Source organism: Pagrus major, chromosome 13 (assembly GCF_040436345.1).
Source record: "Pagrus major chromosome 13, Pma_NU_1.0".
NCBI classification, from domain to species: domain Eukaryota; kingdom Metazoa; phylum Chordata; class Actinopteri; order Spariformes; family Sparidae; genus Pagrus; species Pagrus major.
Genome location: NC_133227.1, coordinates 31,668,793 through 31,686,067, shown reverse-complemented (window position 1 = coordinate 31,686,067; position 17,275 = coordinate 31,668,793). Strand labels below are relative to the sequence as shown.

The 17,275-nt window shown below is 49.3% G+C and overlaps 2 protein-coding genes and 1 long non-coding RNA gene across 6 annotated transcripts in view; 2 read left to right on the top strand and 1 right to left on the bottom strand.

Moving 5' to 3' along the window:
* arhgef12b (Rho guanine nucleotide exchange factor (GEF) 12b) overlaps positions 1-4,906 on the top strand; it is a 35,146-nt gene extending 30,240 nt beyond the window's left edge. For 3 of the 4 annotated variants that reach the window (XM_073479179.1, XM_073479180.1, XM_073479178.1), the window contains exons 31-38: positions 156-243; positions 588-668; positions 774-865; positions 1,182-1,559; positions 1,686-1,895; positions 2,216-2,412; positions 3,475-3,547; positions 3,621-4,906. In XM_073479179.1, the coding sequence (XP_073335280.1) occupies positions 156-243; positions 588-668; positions 774-865; positions 1,182-1,559; positions 1,686-1,895; positions 2,216-2,412; positions 3,475-3,547; positions 3,621-3,649 (1,148 nt within the window). In that variant the 3' untranslated portion in view covers positions 3,650-4,906. The remainder of the gene's footprint in view (positions 1-155; positions 244-587; positions 669-773; positions 866-1,181; positions 1,560-1,685; positions 1,896-2,215; positions 2,413-3,474; positions 3,548-3,620) is intronic. The other variant, XM_073479181.1, reaches the window with a different exon arrangement.
* Positions 4,907-5,030: 124 nt separating this feature from the next.
* Positions 5,031-6,602, top strand: LOC141007169 (uncharacterized). The gene is made up of 2 exons (XR_012180000.1): positions 5,031-5,976; positions 6,145-6,602. It is a non-coding gene; the product is annotated as an uncharacterized lncRNA (long non-coding RNA).
* A 2,664-nt stretch (positions 6,603-9,266) lies between these two features.
* On the bottom strand, positions 9,267-11,993 carry tlcd5b (TLC domain containing 5b). The gene is made up of 2 exons (XM_073478959.1): positions 11,804-11,993; positions 9,267-9,796 (listed from the first exon to the last, which is right to left on the bottom strand). Exons 1-2 carry the CDS (start codon positions 11,991-11,993, stop codon positions 9,267-9,269), a joined length of 720 nt encoding a protein of 239 aa, XP_073335060.1.
* Between the last annotated feature and the right edge of the window lie 5,282 nt (positions 11,994-17,275).

The window sequence follows — 17,275 nt, the reverse complement described above, 5'->3', positions numbered from 1 at the left end:
CTCTACAGGTTCCTCGTCCCTGAGGACACTTCCTGCAGCAGAAATCACAGCGTTACTGTTTGTGCATCACGTCACTGTTCTGAGTTTGTGTTCATTGCTTCCTGTGTGTACAGTGTGTATGAAGTTGTGTGTGTATATTTGATGTCACATTACAGACAACAAGTCGTTCTTCGTGCTGTCCATGTCAGAAAACGGAGCTCAGATCTACGAGCTGACGGCTCAGACCATCTCCGATCAGAGGACGTAAGTGACGTACAGTAAACACCTCAGCTCAGCTGTCAGCTTCTTATACTCTGTCAGAACCCAAGCTTTAATGATCTGAGGCTGAAGGACACAGGCAGCAGGCAAAACAGTAGAGACGAGACACAGGACTGACATGAGGACAAAAACAGACCAACCTATAAAGAGATGGTATTTAAACACACAGGTACTGAATACTGATGGGACACAGGTGAGCAGGACAGAGACAAAGACAGGAAGTGGACAGTAAAACATTAGACATGAGGACATAATAATAATAATAATAATAACTAAAAACCCAAACGAAGACGTTTATATGCATGTTGTTTCCTCCTGTCGTCCACCAGGTGGCAGTGTCTCATCACTCAGTGTGCTGATGCCATGAAGGCCAAACCTCAGCACAGACACACAGCTGCAGCTCCGTCTGAGTGAGTGCAACACACACACACACACACACACACACACACGCACACACACACACACACACACACACACACACTGATCCTGTTGTTTTCCTTCACTGTGTGTTTCAGCGCTGAGAGAGACGCCATCGACATCATCAAACACAGTTTACCAAAGACAAGCAAAGATCCCAGTGAGACGACAGGAGGCGTCACTTCTTCAGGTACAATCATCGACTTATTCATGATGACTGATCATAATTAAAGTCATTGATCAAGAAAAACACTGATCACAACGTTCACAGCTGTGATGCTGCTCCAGTTTTTATCGTCCTAACTGAATATCTTTGATTGACACTGATGGTCCAACAGAAAACACACAAAATGTATATTTAAATATAATGATGAAAATAATCTTCAGCAGCGTCACAAACAAACTTTATCTCTTTATAAATGTGAAGGTGAGAAACCTCACAGCTGTAATAAGTTTTAACATTTTATATTTTAATTAAAACCCTTTAAATATGATTTTTTTCACAGATAAAGACGTCACCTCCTCTCCAGACATTCACACTGCACCCAGTCTGAACCCGTTTGACGGCCTGAAATCAGAAGACGAGGAGGAGGAGGGTGTAGCAGACAGACAGGAGGAGGAGGAGGGTGTAGCAGACAGACAGGAGGAGGAGGAGGGTGTAGCAGACAGACAGGAGGAGGAGGAGGGTGTAGCAGACAGACAGGAGGAGGAGGAGGGTGTAGCAGACAGACAGGAGGAGGAGGATGATGAAGAGGTGGATGAAGCAGAGCTGGAGGCGTTTCTGGACGGGCAGCTGGCAGAAAGTCTGTCCCATCAGGACATCGTTCTAGAAGAGAACAACACGTCCAGTCTGTCCTCTAAAGGTGAAGAGGCTCTCAGGACATGTAAGTCTCAGGTTAAAGTCTCAGTCCACCAAATTACTCAAACAAACTGTCTCACCTGCCGCAGTGTTGAGCTCTGCACACAGTTTGGTCTCATCTACAACACCAACACTTTCCTCTGTGTGGTAGTGTCCATGCTGAAGCAGGCTCTCTTCAGCCACCTGATGAGCAGAGAGACAGACGAGGACACGGAGGACACCAGGCAGAGTGGGGCCCCTGAGCGTCAGCTGTCCGGGAGCCCTGAGGGGCCCTCGGCTGCGTCTGACGAGAGCCCAGTTAAAGACAAACTTCAGCTTCAGACGGGACACAGCGAGCTGTCAGAGACACCTGAACGCAATGGTGAGAAACTGAAGGATTAAAGGAACAGTTCAACTTTTATACATCAATACAACACACATGTCAATGTCTGTCTGTAAAGGCTTCGGCAAGCAGCCAGTTAGCTTAGCTTAGCTAAGCATGAGGACTGGAGCCACCTTCAAGTTTTTACAGTTTTTATTCAGACTAAACAAACGAGACACAGCGTGTTCGTTAATGATCTTTAGAGGTGCTGCTGGCTGGACAGAACCAGGCTAACTCTTTCCTCCTGCTTCAAGTCTTTGTGCTAAGCTAAGCTAACAGACAGATCCTGTCCCTTTAAGAGTCTTCTTGGTCTCCATCAGGAGGTTTTGTGGTTCTGGATTTGGGCGGAGGCTCTGAGGAGAGCAGCACTGACGATGATGGAGGAACAGGAAGTGACATCGACATGAGGAAGCTGCTTTCCTCCTCCTCACAGACGGGGGGCAGCGGAGGGCCCAACCTCAGCAGGCAGCTGAGGACTCACCTGCGCCTCTTGCAGGCCGACCTGACGTACCTGAAGGTAGGAATGTTACAGAGTGATGATGAAGGAGACAAACTGCTTCCTCTGCTCAGCATGACGAGTATGTTTCTGCACAAAACGATACAAAACAGCACAAAATGGTTTGTTTTATGGTGGCTGGGCAGTGTTGAATGCTGGGAAATCGAGTTCCCAGTAATTCTCAAAACACCCAACACGCTGCTGTCAGAGCGTTATTATGGTACTCTAACTGTTCTGTACTACAGTAAAACTACAGTACAACTGTAGTACAACTACAGTAAAACTACAGTAAAACTACAGTAAAACTACAGTCAGATACAGTAAAACTACAGTACAACAACAGTAAAACTACAGTACAACAACAGCAAAACTACAGTAAAACTACAATACAACAACAGTAAAACTACAGTACAACAGCAGTAAAACTACAGGTAGTTACTGTAAAGAACGACGTCCTCACACGGTGACGGTGGGTTTATTTCGGTGTTTAACGAGAGCTTGTTACTGTTGACAACATTTATCTCACATCACTACAAATGTTATTCAGTAATAACGTTTGATGAGGTTTTGAACTTTGTCCACTTTTCTCTCTGGACTGGTTGTAGAAGGTCTTGGCTGAGATGCCAGCCATCTTGTTTTTGTTACCACTGGATGACAGAGTCCATGAAGGAGGACGACAGGTCTGCGTTAGGCAGAATTAAGTAATGTCCCCATGTGAGGACGCAGCGTCTCAGGAGGTTCATGTCACAGATTAAACAAAGAACATCAGCAAATAAGAGTAAATATCATTTAAAATAAAGAGCTTGCCATGTTCAGATGATGAAAACAATCAGGGCTCCGTCTGTTTAAACAGTGATAACATTTATTATCATTTTCTTAAATGCATTTTTAATTTTGTGTTTCACTGGAAATATCTGGGCGGCTGAATCAAACCACTAAAGCCTCATGACGGGCCAGCTGTGGTCTGCAGTCTTTAAACCCGAGTTTAAAGCAACGATCAGAACTTTATGATAGCTTGGTTTGAACACAGGCAGCCTGCTGTGTGTGTGGACCACAGTCACATGATGATGTCATGTGTTTCAGGAGGTGGAGATGAAGTACAACGAGCTGCGACAGACACACAGCGACCCTCCCACCAACTCAGACGACAACACCGGTGAGTTCAGCTCCTCTCAGTTTCATCATCATCAGTCTGTTTACATCCACAGTGTTAATATAATATTTAACAGTGTGGTGTCTTTCAGAGGGGATCCAGTGATGAAGGACGTCCTGCTGTCTCTGGGTCAGAGCCACCCGACATGATGTTTTCTCCTGGATGATCCTCCAACATTAAACTCTGATGTCGTCCAGAGACAGACGCTTCATGTCTGAGTGAGTTTAATGTCAGCGGACGATGTTTTCATCATCACCAGGACTGTCCCACTGTAAAGACTCCTCAGAGAGACGCTGTGGGACGTTCACTCACTCACTGTTGTAATATTATTAATAAACTGTTGTGAAACACTGGAGACATGACGAGGACAGACTGTGAGGTCACACAGCAGAGACACATGAAGACATGAAGACAGTGAGCAGGACGGTCCTCTGAGGACCTGCAGCTGTATCGTCTCCCTCAGGACTCGCTGCTGTTAGCTTCATATTAAAGTCTGCGGCGCTGGTTCAGCTCAGCCCAGTCAGACACACTTCATTATTCTGTAACAGCAGCTGGTAAGTCCTCTCTCAGCACACGGATCAGAAACATCCGTTCTTTATTTGTCTTTAGCCTAGCTTAGCATAAAACTGGAGCTGAGCAGAAACAGCCAACCTGAACACTTAAAAAAACACCTGACAGCACCTTTAAAGTCCACAAACACTCAGCGTGTTGTTTGTTTGATCAGAACACAAACAGAACTGTAAAAATGACAGGTTCTGGTTCTAGTGGGACTTTCACTGGACAGACTCTCTGAAACCATCTTAACATTTATGTTTCTGTACGTTAACGTTAATTAATGTTAATCAGTGAGCTTCAGAGGCCTTTTATAGACATGCTTTTCAAAAGGCTAGCTCTTTCCCTTTACTTCCAGTCTTTATGCTAAGCTAAGCTAACCGTGTCCTGATACAGCTCAAAACTCAACCCACAGACACAAGCGTGATGTCAACTAGAGCCCGACCGATATATCGGCTGGCAGATATTATCGGCCGATATTAGGCATTTTCCAAACCATCGGTATCGGCATTTATAATGGCTGATAAATGAATATTTAAAAAATAAAATAAAAACGGACAAAACACCCTTCAACCATGTTATGAGTGTTGGCGTTGCATAGTTTGTCCACCAGAGGACACTCTACAACGTCCAGTAGTAATTTTGCTGTTCCTCTGTTCTGTTGTGACAATAAAACAAACAAGTTTATTTTTAAACTGCATTATCATATTATTTCAGTGAGGACTCATAAATAACTACAAATAACTAATGTTACGGAAATCTGTTGTATGTTTTGTTACGCGTTTCTGGATGTTTTTATGTATATATATGTGTGTGTATATATATATGTATATATATATATATGTATATATATATATACATATATATATATGTATATATATATATATATATATATATATATATATATATATATATATATATATGTATATATATCGGCCGATATATCGTAATATCAGATTTTTAAATCACCAAATATTTGTATCAGTATCGGCCTTAAAAATCCTTTATCGGTCGGGCTCTAATGTCAACCTTCTCGTCTCACTCTCAGAAGAAAGCAGACTGTGTTTAACTTCAAGTTCATGAATAAAACTATTTAAAAATAGTCATTAGAAGCTTGTGGGTGAAATCTCACTGACAGTCTGAACATCATGACAACAGATTTACAATGAAAAATAGTCCTTTTAGAAAGTTAATTGTTTGACTTGTGTTTGTTTCTGTTTGAATGTAACAGCACAAAACTGAAACGCTGTTCAGCAGCTGACTTTTAAATTTCCTATAGCACTTGAATGTAACATAATATACAAACTGTATGAACTTCACCAGATTTCAGACAAATTTAAGACGTCTTACATTCCTGAGCAGACAGATGGAGGTGAACACAGAACCTCCTTCACATGTTTTTAAAATTGACATGTTTCAAATGGAGTATGGCAGCAGGGAGAAACAGACGAGGACGAGATGAGCAGTGATGACTGATGAGTGTCTGAATCTGAATCTCTTCTGTGTTCAGTCGCTGACAAACTGCAGCTGGAAGAACGATTCTTCATGTTTTGTGTCTGCTGGAGTTTTTCTACGAGCACCGTCACATGTAGACGGAGTGACGTCACATGTAGACGGAGTGACGTCACCTGTAGACGGAGTGACGTCACCTGTAGACGGAGTGACGTCACCTGTAGACGGAGTGACGTCACGTGAGGACGGAGTGACGTCACGTGAGGACGGAGTGACGTCACGTGAGGACGGAGTGACGTCACATGTAGACGGAGTGACGTCACGTGAGGACGCAGTGACGTCACCTGTAGACGGAGTGACGTCACCTGTAGACGGAGTGATGTCACGTGAGGACGCACTCCGTCTAAACAGGTTCACTCCGTCTAAAAGTGACGTCACTCCGTCTAAAAGTGACGTCACACCGTCCTCACGTGACGTCACTCCGTCTAAAAGTGACGTCACTCCGTCCTCACGTGACGTCACTCCGTCTAAAAGTGACGTCACTCCGTCCTCACGTGACGTCACTCCGTCTAAAAGTGACGTCGCTCCGTCTACAGGTGACGTCGCTCCGTCTACAGGTGACGTCACATGTAGACGGAGTGACGTCACCTGTAGACAGTCTTTCAGAGTGAAAGTGACATGAAGTGATTTTCTTCCACTCAGCTGAGTTCAGTCTTCACTTCTTTCACATCATCAGACACTAGAAGCAGTTTGTGGTTCGTCAGCCTGTTTCCACTCCAGGTACAAACACCTGCCTCTGACAATCGAGCCGAACACAGACGGCACCGACCACGTTAACAGACCATGAAAGAATATAAGAACACAAAGGATTGTTGTGGACTGTTTTTAATGTAAAGAATTATAATGTACATTCTGAGTGTATATCAAAGCTTCTTTTTCATGTTTTAACACTAATTAGTCAAAGATCCACCAACATTTATATTAACTGTTTAATCAAAGTTTGATTATGTTGTTATTAACCTGTGAACATGATAAACTGAAGGAAACACTGAAACACGACTCGGTTCTGTTGGTTGTTCTGTGATGTCATCTTGAACCTGCTGCGTCTGCAGCTCACACTCTTCGATCAGACCTCTGACCTCTGTCTCCTGACCTCCGTCCTCTGACCTCTGTCTCCTGACCTCTGACCTCTGTCTCCTGACCCCTGTCCTCTGTCTCCTGACCTCCGTCCTCTGACCTCTGTCTCCTGACCCCTGTCCTCTGTCTCCTGACCTCCGTCCTCTGACCTCTGTCTCCTGACCCCTGTCCTCTGTCTCCTGACCTCCGTCCTCTGACCTCTGTCTCCTGACCTCTGTCCTCTGTCTCCTGACCTCTGTCTCCTGACCTGTCTCCTGACCTCAGTAGAAATTGGCATTTTGTATGATTTTTGGTAAATAAAAATCCCAGGTGTAACAGTTTGTCAGAGTGATGTAGGCGCTGACTACAAACACAAGTGATGACATCATAACAATGCGACGTTTTGAAGTAGACATGACGCTGTGACGCTGTGACACCGTTCACACAATCATCAACATAAAACTAAAACCACAGCTGAGAAGAAACATCAGCATGAAAGTCACCACACAACAAAGTGATGTTAACACAAAGAGTAGCTTCATGTTAGAGTAGCATCATAACAAAATATATTATTAATATATGATCATATAGTAATAATATATTATTAATATCAGTTAGTTTAATTCAGCCTGTCGTCAGAGAATCATCAGATCTGATTCAAGTAGCTTCAGACCAACAGGTTCAGATTCTGACCACCAGAGGGCAGCAGAGAGACTGAACATCATCACAACCTCCTCCTCCCACACCTCCTTCTTCTCCTCTCCTCCTCCTCCTCCTCCACCTCTTCCTCCTCTCCTTCTCCTCCTCTACCTCCACCTCTTCCTCCTCTCCTCTCCTCCACCTCCACCTCCTCCTCTCCTCCACCTCCTCCTCTCCTCCACCTCTTCCTCCTCTCCTTCTCCTCCACCACCTCCTCTCCTCCACCTCTTCCTCCTCTTCTTCTCCTCCTCCTCCTCTACCTCCACCTCTTCCTCCTCTCCTTCTCCTCCTCTACCTCCACCTCTTCCTCCTCTCCTCCACCTCCACTTCCACCTCCTCCTCTCCTCCACCACCTCCTCTCCTCCACCTCTTCCTCCTCTTCTTCTCCTCCTCCTCCTCTACCTCCACCTCTTCCTCCTCTCCTCCACCTCCACTTCCACCTCCTCCTCTCCTCCTCCTCTCCTCCACCTCCACTCCCACCTCCTCCTCCTCTGCCTCCATCTCTTCCTCCTCCTCTCCTCCACCTCTTCCTCCTCTTCTTCTCCTCCTCCTCCTCTCCTCCACCTCTTCCTCCTCTCCTCCACCTCCACTCCCACCTCCTCCTCCTCTACCTCCACCTCTTCCTCCTCTCCTCCTCCACTTCCACCTCCTCCTCTCCTCCTCCTCTCCTCCACCTCTTCCTCCTCTTCTTCTCCTCCACCTCCTCCTCCTCTACCTCCTGATATGATGCTGACAGCTACGAGGACAGTTTGTTGTCCCTGATGTGGATCAGACATGAAGACAAGATGGCCGCAGCATCAGTCTCACGCTCATTAATACTAATTAATCATCTGAGTCATCGTCACGTCTCAACACAACGAGCAGCTTCAGCTGAACGTCCTGTTGTAGAAGTCATCAGAGACGAGATGAGTTATCAGAGCACACGAGGTCGAGACACACCATCGTCTTCATAGAGACGGACACTGTGACACAACATCGTCTTCATAGAGACGGACACTGTGACACACCATCGTCTTCATAGAGACGGACACTGTGACACACCATCGTCTTCATAGAGACGGACACTGTGACACACCATCGTCTTCATAGAGACGGACACTGTGACACACCATCGTCTTCATAGAGACGGACACTGTGACACAACATCGTCTTCATAGAGACGGACACTGTGACACACCATCGTCTTCATAGAGACGGACACTGTGACACACCATCGTCTTCATAGAGACGGACACTGTGACACAACATCGTCTTCATAGAGACGGACACTGTGACACAACATCGTCTTCATAGAGACGGACACTGTGACACAACATCGTCTTCATAGAGACGGACACTGTGACACACCATCGTCTTCATAGAGACGGACACTGTGACACAACATCGTCTTCATAGAGACGGACACTGTGACACAACATCGTCTTCATAGAGACAGGCACTGAGGCGTCTTGTCAGCTGTCCACTGCGGATGTTCATATAATCACCATGAAAACATGGAGGAGGTGAGACGGCTGCCGAGCCACAGACCACTGTTCAGGACTGTGTGAGAGTGAAGCCAGTGGATATTATTAACGAGACATCGGGACATTGTCCAGCTGCTGGAGACAGAAGCAGGTGTGTCCCTGATGCTAACACTAACCAGAGCATCAGTGATGTCACAACATGAACCTGAAGACTGAAGTTAAAGAAAGGTGACGTTTGAACGAGTCTGTGGATCAACAACATTCATTCTGCCGATCTGGTTGTTCGTTAACGTCCATCAGCAGATTCTGTGTCAAACTGTTTGGGACATTTGGACATCCAGAAGAAGACACCTGACAGGCAGAGACTCTGAAAACACGTCTGTGCCATGAAGCAGTCGTATGTGAGTTTATGTGATGATCATTCAGAGCAGCTTCACGTGTCAGTCCATCTTTTGTGGACATCCCGTGTCCTTCAGTCTGTGGTTGTCTCTCCACCGTCGATACTTGGCTCGACTCTTCTTGTATCCGAAGCGAGCGATGTCCACCATGAACACCCAGGCGATGGCGTACATCACCATGCCGCCCAGCTTCATGATCAGCGTGGTCCTGGGAGATGTGAGCTCACAGTAAAACATGGCCGTGCCCACTCCCACGCGCACGGTGGCGAACAGGAAGATGAACATCAGGTCGACGGCGTCTCCCAGCAGGCCGTCATACAGACCCAGCTGACGCAGGAACCAGCGCGTCTGCAGCAGAGGGTTGGTCAGCTCGCTGCCGAAGATCACGCCGCACGTCTCGCAGCCCGACACGCCCATCAGCAGGGCCAGCAGGATGCCCGCGATGCTCGCAGCGTGGTGGGCCAACATGACCGGGCCCTCGGCGTGGTGCCGCACACACCAACACATGTCGAAGAAGAAGTAACCGAGACACACGCAGAGAGACAACGTCTGCAGCTCCGTGTTCTCTGAGCCTACAGGGGACAGAGAACAGAGGTCAGGAGACAGAGGACAGACATCAGGGGACAGAGGACAGAGGTCAGGAGACAGAGGTCAGAGGACAGAGGTCAGGGGTCAGGAGACAGAGGACAGAGGTCAGGAGACAGAGGTAAGGAGACAGGAGACAGAGGACAGAGGTCAAGACACAGGTCAGAGGTCAGGAGACAGAGGTCAGAGGTCAGGAGACAGAGGACAGAGGTCAGGAGACAGAGGTCAGAGGTCAGGAGACAGAGGACAGGGGTCAGGAGACAGAGGACAGAGGTCAGGAGACAGAGGTCAGGAGACAGAGGACAGGGGTCAGGAGACAGAGGACAGAGGTCAGGAGACAGAGGACAGAGGTCAGGAGACAGAGGTAAGGAGACAGAGGACAGAGGTCAGGAGACAGAGGTCAGGGGTCAGGAGACAGAGGACAGAGGTCAGGAGACAGGTCAGGAGACAGAGGTCAGGGGTCAGGAGACAGAGGACAGAGGTCAGGAGACAGAGGTCAGGAGACAGGTCAGGAGACAGAGGTCAGGAGACAGGTCAGGAGACAGAGGTCAGGGGTCAGGAGACAGAGGACAGAGGTCAGGAGACAGAGGTCAGGAGACAGAGGTCAGGAGACAGGTCAGGAGACAGAGGTCAGGGGTCAGGAGACAGAGGACAGAGGTCAGGAGACAGAGGTCAGGAGACAGAGGACAGAGGTCAGGAGACAGGTCAGGAGACAGAGGTCAGGAGACAGAGTGTGTCTGTCACTGTTTGTGTGTCTGTCGCTGTGTATGTGTGTCTGTCGCTGTGTGTGTCTGTCACTATGTTTGTGTGTCTGTCGCTGTGTGTGTCTGTCACTGTTTGTGTGTCTGTTGCTGTGTGTGTCTGTCACTATGTTTGTGTGTCTGTCGCTGTGTGTGTCTGTCACTGTTTGTGTGTCTGTCGCTGTGTTTGTGTGTCTGTCGCTGTGTGTGTGCGTCTGTCACTGAGTTTGTGTCTGTCACTGTGTATGTGTGTCTGTCACTGTGTTTGTGTGTCTGTCACTGTGTATGTGTGTCTGTCACTGTGTTTGTGTGTCTGTCACTGTGTTTGTGTGTCTGTCACTGTGTATGTGTGTCTGTCACTGTGTTTGTGTGTCTGTCACTGTTTGTGTGTCTGTCGCTGTGTTTGTGTGTCTGTCGCTGTGTGTGTCTGTCACTGTTTGTGTGTCTGTCGCTGTGTTTGTGTGTCTGTCGCTGTGTGTGTGCGTCTGTCACTGAGTTTGTGTCTGTCACTGTGTTTGTGTGTCTGTCACTGTGTATGTGTGTCTGTCACTGTGTTTGTGTGTCTGTCACTGTTTGTGTGTCTGTCGCTGTGTTTGTGTGTCTGTCACTGTGTTTGTGTGTCTGTCACTGTGTTTGTGTGTCTGTCACTGTGTTTGTGTGTCTGTCACTGTGTTTGTGTGTGTGTCTCACTGTGTTTGTGTGTGTGTGTGTGTGTTTGTGTGTCTGTCACTGTGTGTGTGTGTGTGTTTGTGTGTGTCTGTTGCTGTGTGTGTCTGTGTGTGTGTGTCTGTCGCTGTGTTTGTGTGTCTGTCACTGTGTGTGTGTGTCTCACTGTGTGTGTGTGTCTGTGTGTGTGTGTCTGTCGCTGCGTGTGTGTGTCTGTCGCTGTGTTTGTGTGTCTGTCACTGTGTGTGTGTCTGTGTGTGTGTGTCTGTCGCTGTGTTTGTGTGTCTGTCACTGTGTGTGTGTCTGACCTGCGTGTGTGTGTCTGTTGCTGTGTTTGTGTGTCTGTCACTGTGTGTGTGTCTGACCTGCGTGTGTGTGTCTGTTGCTGTGTTTGTGTGTCTGTCACTGTGTGTCTGTCACTGTGTGTGTGTCTGTCGCTGTGTTTGTGTGTCTGTCACTGTGTGTGTGTCTGACCTGCGTGTGTGAGTCTGTCGCTGTGTTTGTGTGTCTGTCACTGTGTGTGTGTCTGACCTGCGTGTGTGTGTCTGTCGCTGTGTTTGTGTGTCTGTCACTGTGTGTGTGTCTGACCTGCGTGTGTGAGTGGCCAGGGTCCGTCTATGAAGACGACGTACGCTGTGAGCAGCACGATGACGAGCCCATGAGACAAAGTGACGAGTCGACAGTTCCACTCAGGTGACCTCTGACTGAAGGTCCGGCAGAACAACAGGTAGAGACAGAACCAGCCAATCAGGCTGCAGAACACCTCCAGGACCACCATGACTGGCTGTGAGACGGTTACAGGTGAAAACAGAGAGTCAGTCAGAACCACAGCATGTGAAAGTTCTAATGTGAAGACTGATGTACAGAAAGAGGTTTAAACAAACTGAGTCGGTTCTGTTCTGCTGACAGAGTTACTTTATCTTTCATGGTACTGTTGAGTCACTCAAACACATTTAGCCTCAAACTAGGGTTAGTTAGTGTGTTAGTTAGTTAGTTAGTGTGTTAGTTAGTTAGTGTGTTAGTTAGTGTGTTAGTTAGTGTGTTAGTTAATTAGTGTGTTAGTTAGTGTGTTAGTTAATTAGTGTGTTAGTTAGTTAGTGTGTTAGTTAGTTAGTTAGTTAGTGTGTTTGTTAGTTAGTTAGTTAGTTAGTTAGTTAGTTAGTGTGTTTGTTAGTTAGTTAGTTAGTTAGTTAGTGTGTTAGTTAGTTAGGTAGTTAGTTAGTGTGTTAGTTAGTAAGTTAGTTAGTGTGTTAGTGTGTTAGTTAGTTAGTGTGTTAGTTAGTTAGTGTGTTGTTAGTAAGTTAGTTAGTTAGTTAGTTAGTTAGTGTGTTAGTTAGTTAGTTAGTTAGTTAGTTAGTGTGTTAGTTAGTTAGGTAGTTAGTTAGTTAGTTAGTGTGTTAGTTAGTTAGTTAGTAAGTTAGTTAGTGTGTTAGTTAGTAAGTTAGTGTGTTAGTTAGTTGGTTAGTTAGTTGGTTAGTTAGTTGGTTAGTTAGTTAGTCAGTGAGTTAGTTAGTAATTTAGTTAGTTAGTGTGTTAGTTAGTTAGTTAGTTAGTTAGTTAGTGTGTTAGTTAGTTAGTTAGTGTGTTAGTTAGTCAGTGTGTAAGTTAGTTAGTTAGTGTGTTAGTTAGTTAGTTAGTGTGTTAGTTAGTGTGTTAGTAAGTTAGTTAGTGTCACCTCGTCTCCTCCTGCCTCCTACCTCGTCGAGACAGAGGAACTCTCTCAGTTCTTCTCCTCCTGTCTCCTACCTTGTCTCCTCCTGTCTCTCAGTTCGTCTTCTCCTGTCTCTCAGTTCTTCTCCTCCTGTCTCCCACCTCTTCTCCTCCTGTCTCTCAGTTCATCTCCTCCTGTCTCCCACCTCATCTCCTCCTGTCTCTCAGTTCGTCTCCTCCTGTCTCCCACCTCGTCTCCTCTTTCCCCCACCTCGTCTCCTCCTGTCTCCTACCTCGTCGAGACAGAGGAACTCTCTCAGTTCGTCTCCTCCTGTCTCCTACCTTGTCTCCTCTTTCCCCCACCTCGTCTCCTCCTGTCTCTCAGTTAGTCTCCTCCTGTCTCTCAGTTCGTCTTCTCCTGTCTCTCAGTTCTTCTCCTCCTGTCTCCCACCTTGTCTCCTCTTTCCCCCACCTCGTCTCCTCCTGTCTCTCAGTTAGTCTCCTCCTGTCTCTCAGTTCGTCTCCTCCTGTCTCCCACCTCGTCTCCTCCTGTCTCTCAGTTAGTCTCCTCCTGTCTCTCAGTTCGTCTCCTCCTGTCTCCCACCTCGTCTCCTCCTGTCTCTCAGTTCATCTTCTCCTGTCTCCCACCTCGTCTCCTCCTGTCTCTCACTTCGTTTCCTCCTGTCTCTCATCTCGTCTCCTCCTGACTCCCACCTCGTCTCCTCCTGTCTCTCAGTTCGTCTCCTCCTGTCTCCCACCTCTTCTCCTCCTGTCTCCCACCTTGTCTCCTCCTGTCTCCCACCTCGTCTCCTTCTGTCTCTCAGTTTGTCTCCTCCTGTCTCCCACCTCCTCTCCTTCTGTCCCTAAGTTCGTCTCCTCCTGTCTCTCAGTTCGTCTTCTCCTGTCTCCCACCTGGTCTCCTCCTGTCTCCCACCTGGTCTCCTCCTGTCTCTCACCTCGTCTCCTCTCGTCTCCCACCTCGTCTCCTCCTGTCTCCCACCTGGTCTCCTCCTGTCTCTCACCTCCCCTCCTCCTGTCTCTCACCCCGTCTCCTCTTGTCTCCCACCTCGTCTCCTCCTGTCTCTCACCCCCCCTCCTCCTGTCTCTCACCTCGTCTCCTCTTGTCTCCCACCTCGTCTCCTCCTGTCTCCCACCTGGTCTCCTCCTGTCTCTCACCTCCCCTCCTCCTGTCTCTCACTTCGTCTCCTCCTGTCTCTCACCTGGTCTCCTCCTGTCTCTCACCTGGTCTCCTCTTGTCTCCCACCTCGTCTCCTCCTGTCTCTCACTTCGTCTCCTCCTGTCTCTCACCTCGTCTCCTCCTGTCTCCCACCTGGTCTCCTCCTGTCTCTCACCTAGTCTCCTCCTGTCTCCCACCTGGTCTCCTCCTGTCTCTCACTTCGTCTCCTCCTGTCTCCCACCTGGTCTCCTCCTGTCTCTCACCTTGTCTCCTCTTGTCTCCCACCTGGTCTCCTCCTGTCTCTCACTTCGTCTCCTCCTGTCTCTCACCTCGTCTCCTCTTGTCTCCCACCTGGTCTCCTCCTGTCTCTCACCTCCCCTCCTCCTGTCTCTCACCTCGTCTCCTCTTGTCTCCCACCTCGTCTCCTCCTGTCTCCCACCTGGTCTCCTCCTGTCTCTCACCTTGTCTCCTCTTGTCTCCCACCTGGTCTCCTCCTGTCTCTCACTTCGTCTCCTCCTGTCTCCCACCTCGTCTCCTCCTGTCTCCCACCTGGTCTCCTCCTGTCTCTCACCTCGTCTCCTCTTGTCTCCCACCTGGTCTCCTCCTGTCTCTCACTTCGTCTCCTCCTGTCTCTCACCTGGTCTCCTCTTGTCTCCCACCTGGTCTCCTCCTGTCTCTCACCTCCCCTCCTCCTGTCTCTCACCTCGTCTCCTCTTGTCTCCCACCTCGTCTCCTCCTGTCTCTCACTTCGTCTCCTCCTGTCTCTCACCTGGTCTCCTCCTGTCTCTCACCTGGTCTCCTCTTGTCTCCCACCTCGTCTCCTCCTGTCGCTCACTTCGTCTCCTCCTGTCTCCCACCTGGTCTCCTCCTGTCTCTCACCTAGTCTCCTCCTGTCTCCCACCTTGTCTCCTCCTGTCTCTCACTTCGTCTCCTCCTGTCTCCCACCTGGTCTCCTCCTGTCTCTCACTTCGTCTCCTCCTGTCTCCCACCTCGTCTCCTCCTGTCTCCCACCTCGTCTCCTCCTGTCTCTCACTTCGTCTCCTCCTGTCTCTCACCTCGTCTCCTCTTGTCTCCCACCTCGTCTCCTCCTGTCTCTCACCTGGTCTCCTCCTGTCTCTCACCTGGTCTCCTCCTGTCTCTCACCTGGTCTCCTCTTGTCTCCCACCTGGTCTCCTCCTGTCTCTCACCTGGTCTCCTCCTGTCTCTCACCTGGTCTCCTCTTGTCTCCCACCTGGTCTCCTCCTGTCTCTCACTTCGTCTCCTCCTGTCTCTCACCTGGTCTCCTCCTGTCTCCCACCTGGTCTCCTCCTGTCTCTCACCTAGTCTCCTCCTGTCTCCCACCTTGTCTCCTCCTGTCTCTCACTTCGTCTCCTCCTGTCTCCCACCTGGTCTCCTCCTGTCTCTCACCTAGTCTCCTCCTGTCTCCCACCTGGTCTCCTCCTGTCTCTCACTTCGTCTCCTCCTGTCTCCCACCTGGTCTCCTCCTGTCTCTCACCTCCCCTCCTCCTGTCTCTCACCTCGTCTCCTCTTGTCTCCCACCTGGTCTCCTCCTGTCTCTCACCTCCCCTCCTCCTGTCTCTCACCTCGTCTCCTCTTGTCTCCCACCTGGTCTCCTCCTGTCTCTCACTTCGTCTCCTCCTGTCTCCCACCTCGTCTCCTCCTGTCTCCCACCTGGTCTCCTCCTGTCTCTCACTTCGTCTCCTCCTGTCTCTCACCTCGTCTCCTCTTGTCTCCCACCTCGTCTCCTCCTGTCTCTCACTTCGTCTCCTCCTGTCTCTCACCTGGTCTCCTCCTGTCTCTCACCTGGTCTCCTCTTGTCTCCCACCTCGTCTCCTCCTGTCTCTCACTTCGTCTCCTCCTGTCTCTCACCTGGTCTCCTCCTGTCTCTCACCTGGTCTCCTCCTGTCTCCCACTTCGTCTCCTCCTGTCTCTCACCTCGTCTCCTCTTGTCTCCCACCTGGTCTCCTCCTGTCTCTCACCTCCCCTCCTCCTGTCTCTCACCTCGTCTCCTCTTGTCTCCCACCTCGTCTCCTCCTGTCTCTCACTTCGTCTCCTCCTGTCTCTCACCTGGTCTCCTCCTGTCTCTCACCTGGTCTCCTCTTGTCTCCCACCTCGTCTCCCCCTGTCTCTCACTTCGTCTCCTCCTGTCTCCCACCTGGTCTCCTCCTGTCTCTCACTTCGTCTCCTCCTGTCTCTCACCTGGTCTCCTCCTGTCTCTCACTTCATCTCCTCCTGTCTCCCACCTCGTCTCCTCCTGTCTCCCACTTCGTCTCCTCCTGTCTCTCACCTGGTCTCCTCTTGTCTCCCACCTGGTCTCCTCCTGTCTCTCACCTCCCCTCCTCCTGTCTCTCACCTCGTCTCCTCTTGTTTCCCACCTCGTCTCCTCCTGTCTCTCACTTCGTCTCCTCCTGTCTCTCACCTGGTCTCCTCCTGTCTCTCACCTGGTCTCCTCTTGTCTCCCACCTCGTCTCCTCCTGTCTCTCACTTCGTCTCCTCCTGTCTCCCACCTGGTCTCCTCCTGTCTCTCACTTCGTCTCCTCCTGTCTCTCACCTGGTCTCCTCCTGTCTCTCACCTGGTCTCCTCTTGTCTCCCACCTCGTCTCCTCCTGTCTCTCACTTCGTCTCCTCCTGTCTCTCACCTGGTCTCCTCCTGTCTCCCACCTGGTCTCCTCCTGTCTCTCACCTAGTCTCCTCCTGTCTCCCACCTTGTCTCCTCCTGTCTCTCACTTCGTCTCCTCCTGTCTCCCACCTGGTCTCCTCCTGTCTCTCACTTCGTCTCCTCCTGTCTCCCACCTCGTCTCCTCCTGTCTCCCACCTCGTCTCCTCCTGTCTCCCACCTCGCCTCCTCCTGTCTCTCACTTCATCGCTTCCTGTGTCTCACCTTGTCTCCTCCTGTCTCCCACCTCGTCTCCTCCTGTCTCTCACTTCGTCTCCTCCTGTCACTCACTTAATCTTTTCCTGTCTCTCACCTCGTCTCCTCCTGTCTCTCACCTGGTCTTGTCCTCTCGTCCTGTCTTTCAGCTGTCTTCAGTCCTCTGGTCGATCTGAGCCTCGGCCTCCGTCTCTGCCGTCCCTGCTCGGTCCATGAAGCCGTTTTAATGTGAGCATATTTTAAAGTGACACATGTTGAGCGTGTGAAGACAAAAGACGTCCACGTTGAGCTCCTGCAGACAGTTAGTGGATCTGTGTCCCTTCCCCCTGGACTCAGACCTGATCCTCTTAAAGGATTACAG